Source organism: Cavia porcellus, unplaced genomic scaffold (assembly GCF_034190915.1).
Source record: "Cavia porcellus strain 051 isolate PalLab524CR breed Dunkin Hartley unplaced genomic scaffold, mCavPor4.1 scaffold_23, whole genome shotgun sequence".
NCBI lineage: Eukaryota > Metazoa > Chordata > Mammalia > Rodentia > Caviidae > Cavia > Cavia porcellus.
In genome coordinates this window covers 6,338,839-6,346,134 of record NW_026947506.1, presented here as the reverse complement: position 1 = coordinate 6,346,134, position 7,296 = coordinate 6,338,839, and the positions used below count along the sequence as shown (strand labels likewise).

The 7,296-nt window shown below is 59.5% G+C and overlaps 1 protein-coding gene across 1 annotated transcript in view; it reads right to left on the bottom strand.

Annotated features, from left to right (window-relative positions):
- Bmpr1a (bone morphogenetic protein receptor type 1A) overlaps nucleotides 1-7,296 on the bottom strand; it is a 118,054-nt gene continuing 110,758 nt past the window's right edge. The window contains exons 9-13 of the mRNA XM_063233740.1: nucleotides 6,195-6,387; nucleotides 5,145-5,442; nucleotides 3,611-3,786; nucleotides 3,025-3,155; nucleotides 1-2,948 (exon numbers count right to left, since the gene is read on the bottom strand). Coding sequence (XP_063089810.1) covers nucleotides 2,823-2,948; nucleotides 3,025-3,155; nucleotides 3,611-3,786; nucleotides 5,145-5,442; nucleotides 6,195-6,387 — 924 coding nt within the window. The 3' untranslated portion in view covers nucleotides 1-2,822. The remainder of the gene's footprint in view (nucleotides 2,949-3,024; nucleotides 3,156-3,610; nucleotides 3,787-5,144; nucleotides 5,443-6,194; nucleotides 6,388-7,296) is intronic.

Sequence of the window (7,296 nt, the reverse complement as noted above, 5' to 3'; positions counted from 1 at the left end):
TACTAAAATAAGGTTATTTACTTAGAAATGATACACGGGCCATCATCTGTATGGAGGACAGAGCAGTCAGCGGTAAACCGAGTAAGGCACCCTTTAAAGCAGATGCTGTACAAAATACACTTAGTGTGTTGGGTATCAAAGAGCAATCTGATGTCTGGCGTTTTACAATTGCATAATAAGACTGCTTTGTACCCTTTTCAATGTCTATGTACAGTTCCCTAACTAGCTGTGATATTTTCATTTTATACAACATATACTACACTTTCGGTGGGGAGGGGAAGGGCACTGAGAGCTCAAGTTATTCCACCGCAGCAGAGCGCAGACACGGCTCAGGTCACTGCAACGCGGCCCACCTCCGCACACGTGCGAGCACACGTCCCCTCAGGGGAGCCCCACGGAGGGCCCCTGGCCTCGTTCGTCGTCTTGTTCTCTGCTCCAGGGTCTCGAGATGGAGCGCAGGCAGCCTGGGACGCACCTCGGAGGCCAGGCTGGCCCTGAACCCTCAGTGCTCCTCTGAGGCTCCGGAGCACACCCGGGAAGAAAGGTTTTCAGCCTACAAGACGGGTCCCGAGCTAAATCCTTCAGGTGCAGGGTCACCTCGGCTGACTCAGAGATGCACCACCCTGGAAACCCCAGGCTTTCATTCTGACCAGGGCAACAGCCGGACACAAGGAACTGGGCATTGGTTAAGTGGCTACACAAAAAGCCTGGCACACCCAGGAGCACACAACGGAGCAGGCGGGCAGCTGGCTCCTGGCTCAGCCGCGCTCTGGACACAGGGTGGGCCCCGGCTGTGGGCCGGACTCTGCCCTGCACGGAGGGCTCCCCGGCATGGTCAGGGTGCAAGTGGGCTGGTCCAGGCGGAAGGCCGGGGCCCTGCAAGCGCCTCTGACGCAGGCCCTGCCGGCCAGCGTGAAAGCTCACACGCAGAGTTCCTCCACCATGAATGCTGGCCCCTTACACTACACTCGGGCAGCCGGCCAGGCTTCCTGGTGGGGTGTGTGTGTGTGTGTGTGTGTGTGTGTGTGTGTGTGTGTGTTGGACTGGAGCACTTCACTTACCCGTGAACTCCCAATTTAAGAGGGCACTTACATCCCATGCAACGCTTTTAGAGGAAAATCTGAAAATTACAAACATGGTGGCATTTGCTTTTTGAGGAACACGCGTTCACTGACCACACTGCTGAGGGTCACTCTTGATGCCACTCCTCGGCCACGTTCACTCCAGACACTCAGGGCGGCGACCTCGTGTGGCCCCTCGGCCTCCACATGCCTGCCGCCGGCGCTCAGAGGAAGGCTGTGCGCCTCCTCCTGTGTGCTCCTCAGTAGGGGCAAGTGACTTCCAAGATCAAGTCCACCCAGGGAAAAGGAATCGGGCTAACGGCCCCAGTCAGGCTGCCTCTGATCCCAGTGCCCCACTGCTCCCCAGGGAGGAGGGCAGGCAGGGTCACCTGAGCGGCTTCACCCTCATGTCAAACGGAACCTGCTAGAGGGAGCGTGGTGAACACAAGAGGAAGCTACGCCTCCACCTGGTGAGGCCGGGGTGAGGACATCGGCCGCCCTTCTGGCCTCAAGTGAGCCACGGCTTTGGTGGGGACCCGCGCTGGCTCCGCCCATCTGCACCTGCCTGGCCTCACGACGCTTTCTGAGTTGGTTGCTGGGAACCAGTGGAGCATTTCAAAGGCGTGACACACGCACGTGAGCTTCAGGTTCTCAGTGTCCCTCGGGGGGCACCAGGCCTCTAGCAGAGATTGGTGTCGCTGTGGCGGTCAGAGCCCCAGAGCGCGGACAGGAGCACGGAACACTCCGCACTGCTGTCCTCCTCCTCCTCACCAGTCAGGGACCAGAAACGCCACCTCCGCGCTTCAGGTGTCTGCACATCTGCAGAGTACCGGTGGCTTCTACCAGCCGACACATGTGTCTCTAGACAGCTGAGATGGCATCGTCCGCACAGATGCCACTGCCCTCAAGGACAGGCGGGTGGCGCAGCCTCGAGGCGGCTGCTGCGGGCTGATGGACACGGCCAGGGAGGAGCGCACCGCACACGTGACACAAATGACTTCCCTTTTAAAAGTCCCTGTGCACACAGAACGCGGACATGGTTTAGGCACTTACACTGCTGCCAAACGCAGCGATCACTTTGCTCAGGAGCAGCTGCTTCATCAACGTGTACGTGGCACTGGAGCTCTACTTTGGATAGGATGCACTGCATGACGAAAACAGTAATTACAAAAAAGGAAGGGGGTGGCAGCAGAAAGGGACACAGTCCAAACGTGCAGACACGTTCATTCTTTTGGCCTTTACAGTAACTGTTACGTTACCGGAGGAAACTGCTGGGAAGCCGCCCCACTTGCGAGACAAACGGCCTGGACCCACTGGCCACCCCTGGCCACGTAATGCGTTTGTAAAGCGCAAAGCCACCAGCCCCGGCCTCTTCCTGTGTGCACGTGAACCGTTTCCTTTGCATTCCAGGACGGGCAGCAGCGGGCCGCAAAGGGCAGTAGGCACCCCCCAGGGGAGGCCGCGACACAGAGGCAGAGTAGACACTGCGCTTCCCAGGAGGCAGGCGCGCGGCTGAGCCCTAAGCGCGCTACGGCTTTCACAGAAAGCACCACTGGAGGACAGGCAGCTCCGTGCCCAGAGCGGGACTGGAGACGTAAGGGTCAGGGTCGGAGTCTTGACGCAGCGCATAAAAACTCAGTTAAAAAAGGCATGGAAAACCGTATTTCGAATAAAGCTGTCCGCGTGGGAAGGCCGAGGGGCCCCCTCGTCCCTCAGGACGCGGCAGGGGAGCGTGAGCAGCCTGTGGCTGTCGGGCGGGCGTCAGATCTTCACGTCCTGGGACTCCACCATCTTGGCCAGCGTCTTCTTGACCCTCAGCGCGGTGAGCCTGGAGGCCGGGTTGTGGGCCCAGCACTCGGACATGAGCTTCAGCACGGCGCGCAGGCACTGGGGGAACAGAGTGCGTGAGCCAGGGCCCCACTGGGCCGCCCGCCCACCCGCCCGGCCGGCCAGAGCTGCTCACTTCGTCACTGTTCCAGCGGTTGGACACCAGTGGCCGCAGGCGCTTGACACACACGACCTCCCGCATGTCCTCGTAGGACGGGTCGCTGGGGACCATGTTGTAGTACGGCAGCTGGTACTCCTCCACAATGCCTGCGGGGAGGCGCAGGGCCCCTCATGGTACAGCTGTGCTGTCCTCTGCCGCCCCGTTACCCTGCCCCTCCACCAGGGAACCGGCCCAGCGCCCCGTGTCCATCAGCAAAGGGCTACTAACAGTTCCTTACAGAAGAATCCCAACCTTAATCCGACCCTCTACTGAAGGAATCGTTCCTACTTTTTGGGAGTGGGGGTTTGAAACAGGGCCCCCCTGTGCAGTTTGTGCCGGCCTGACCGCAGTGACCCTCCTGCCTCAGCTTCCTGAGTGCCGGGATCACGGGCTGCGCCACCAGCCCAGCCACTGGCAGCTTCCACTGATCCGTGGGGCTTCTCCACGTGTCTACTGTTCGTCAGGGGACAGCATTCACGCGGAACCTGTCCCTCAAGCCCAGGCGAGGTGTCCCACAGGAGGGACACCTCCCGCAGGGCCGGGCTGGCCGAGGGGCCCTTACCTCCTGTGACACAGCGGCGGGCCATCTCCCAGACGATCAGGCCGAAGCTGTAGATGTCGGCCATGATGTAGGGCTGGAAGTGGTTCTTGTTCAGGCTTTCGTCCAGCACCTCCGGGGCCATGTAGCGCTTGGTGCCCACCCTGGTATTCAAGGGCACATCCACCTCATTGGTGTCACTGCAATGGGAAGGGACACGGTCCATGGTGAAGACTGACAAGCACATGCACTTCTGCCGTCCTATGTCATGACAGGGCACACGTGGGTGTGCAGCACTAGTGCCCAGGAAGACCAAGGCTCCAAGAAAGGGGGTGACTCTGAGTGTACCCGAGGAGCGAGGAGACCCACGGGAAGCGGAACCGTCCTGTGGGCACTGTGCTCCTCTAGCAAGGTGGGTCTGCTTCGAGCAGGCTCCCCACCAGGCCGCCACGTGGTCACCTGTCCACTGGCTGGGACTCGGGGGCAGGGCTGTGCTCTGCCACCCACACCTGAGGAGACGGAGGCCAAGGGACATGGGTGCTCAGAGCTGGCGGACGCTGCGGGGCAAAGCTGCGCACTGGAGCGATGGTCTAGAATGGCATCCCGAGTCCCTAAACCTCTCTGACCCGAACCGCTTTGCTTGTTCGCTTGCTTTTTGGTACTGGGGAGCAGACTCACCACCTCACGCTTACCAGGCAGGCGCTTGTGCTGCCGAGCTACATCCCAGCCCTCTAATGGCCTTTCAAAATGGACAACAATCAAAGACCGAGGAGAAACGGCTCTGCTGTCCCCATTAGAAGGGCGCAGGCCTCCTGATACACACTGTTGGAAGCAGTGACCGCAGTGGACCACGCTCCGCATCCCCACTGCCCTGGCAGCTCCTCACTAGGGAGCTACCGTGAGGATACATGTGACAGACACCCTGCAGACGACCGCAACCGCCCTTAAATGGGTCACCTGTAACAGCTTATAGCACATCTGTATGACGGAAAACTCTGTATCTGTTAAAAAGAATGCAGGAAGTCAGGCTTGCCAGTGCCAGCCTGGATCCCAGCTGCGTGGGAGGCTGAGTCTGGAGGACCCCAAGTTGAAGCCAGCCTGGGCCACTCAGAACAGAATCTACAGAAGGGCTGAGGCACAGCTGGGAGCAGAGTGCTTGCCTCTTCCGTCCTGGGCCTGGCTTCATTCCCCACTGCTGCCAAGGAAAACAAAAGCAAACGAGGCAGAGCTATATCCATGAAGGAGAAAAGCCGTCCACGCCAGGAAGAGGCCGGCAGTGAAGAATTACGCATACGCATCTCTACATCCCACGTAACGAGCACTGACACTCTTAGAGAACTGCACTGTCCTGACTGCAAATGCACTGCATGTGCACGGACCTGTGTGTGCTTCCGGGATGCACACCCACCATGCCACCTGGGGGCTTTATCCCCAGGCTGGTTCACACTTGTGATCCTCCCTCCTGCCTCAGCCTCCCGAGCAGCTGAGATTTCAGGTGTGCTCCCGGAACAGGCAGGGATGAAAATCACTTCAGAGCAGTGGGGAAAGAACCGCCCACCTGTTGAACTTGACCGCGAGGCCCAGGTCAGCAATGCAGCAGCTCCCATTCTTCTTGATGAGGATGTTCTTGCTCTTGAGGTCGCGATGCGCAATCGCAGGCTTCCCCTGGGTGCCGTAAATCTCTGTGTGCAGGTGGCACAGGCCGCAGGCAGCCGAGTAAGCCAGCTTGAGCAGGGCTCTGGTGTCCAGGGTGGCACACTTCAGGAAGTCGTAGAGAGACCCGTTCTCATGGTAATCAGTGATCAGGTAGAGCTGCGTCCAGGACCCCGTGCCTTTAATGTCTGCGGCTATGAACCCTGTGGGGACGGAGGAAGGGGCAGCTCTCAGTGAGGGGGCGGGTACACACAGCAGTAATTTCATTCTGCCTGGCAGAATCTCCTGACTAAACACTATTTCTACCACACACACGCTCGCATATACACACTTCTACCATAAACATGCATGCGCATGTGTACACACATATTGTACTTCTGCAACACACTTATAATACAATGCCATGACCAAGGAAAGGAGGACATATTCTGTAGTAACCCACATAACGTTTGCAACCTCACAAGCATCTAGTGGAAAACTGGACCAGAAGCGGTCAGGGAGCACTGTGTGGCTGCAACACTGACTGGGACCCCGCGGGGGCACAGCAGAGCCCGGCAGGCCCTGGTCCTGAGCCGTGCCCTGTAACGTGGCAGCGTGGACACAGGCCCCCCAGGCCGCCATCGAGCACAGCCGGAGCTGGACTCCTGGCCTGGCGGCTGAGAGCACTCTGGAAGGTCGGGTAGGGAAGTGGTGGTGGAAAGGAAAACTCCGACAACGGACCCACGCACGGCCCTGCCGCTGCCATCAATGGACCGACTCACCGCCGCTGCGGGCTAGGTGGGAAGGGTGCACACTAAACCCAGAGCACGAGGGGCGCCTGCTCAGGCGTGGCCTCATGAAAGGCCAACAGCCTGCGTGTGCAGGCTGGGCACGCGTGCAGCCGGGCTCTGGACAGCGCGGGGCCCGATGCTCCCGCCCGCCAGCCTGCTAGCCCGCCAGCCCGCAGGGCACCCACCGAGGATGTTCTCGTGGCGCATCAGCACCGTCTGGTAGATCTCCGTCTCTCGGAACCAGCTGGCCTCCTCCGTGGTGAAAAACACTTTGACAGCCACCTTCTCTCCGCGCCACTTCCCCATCCACACTTCTCCATAGCGGCCTTTCCCGACCTGTCTCACCATCTGAATCTGTTTGGCAATAGTTCGCTGGACCTTGACAGGACAAAATAGAACACTGTGGCCTCAATGAAAACCCAAAGCGCCCTTTCTGGCTGTCCTGGGAAGCCCCACTCCCCGCAGCCCCGCAAGCTGTTGATCTGCACACTCTGGCTCCACGCGGCTCACGCAGCCCCAGGAAGCCGGAGGCGGCTGTGGCGTCCAGCATGGCAGCTCGTACTGCTGGCTGCACCCCCTGCTCTTCCCTGCACCCCAGAGCTCCGTCCAGCCCCACCGGCCGCACCGCGTCCTCCTGTGCATCGCTGACACTGGCTACTTCACTCTCGTCTCCTCGCACCTGGGGCCAGGCATCACCAGGGAACACGAGGACGGACCTGAGACTGGCCTCTGGTGCTGCCCACATCAGTGCAGTAAGCACCACAGCGGCAGCGCTGTGTGGGGCAAGGGCCCGGCACTCGGGTGCAGCGCCCAGCACTTCGGGCCTGTGCAAGGCCCCGCACCACCACCTTTGGCAATCTTCTTTAATGGACTATCAAGGAATGACTTATATACATTCACCCTCTTTGAGGACAGTGCACCGCATGCTGGTAAACAGGGCCACTGGATCCCCCGCCCCGCATGTAATCATCATCATCTTTTTTTTTCCTTTTTGGAGACAAGGTGTCACTTTGCAGTTCAGGCTGCCCTTGACCTCACTTTGTAGCCCAGGCTGCTCTCAAACTCACAATCCTGCCTCAGCCTCCCAAGTGCTGGGATGACAGGTGTGAGTCACTGCACCCCCAGCACCGCATTTAAGATGCAGACCAATTCCATCCCCTGAGAAAGTCCCCACCCTCCCGGCCCGATCTCGGCCGCTACAGTCCTGTTCTTTTTGGAGAGTCACAGAAAGAGGCACGCGTGACACACAGCCTCTGTGTCTGGCTCCCAACCCAGAGCAGGAAGGGC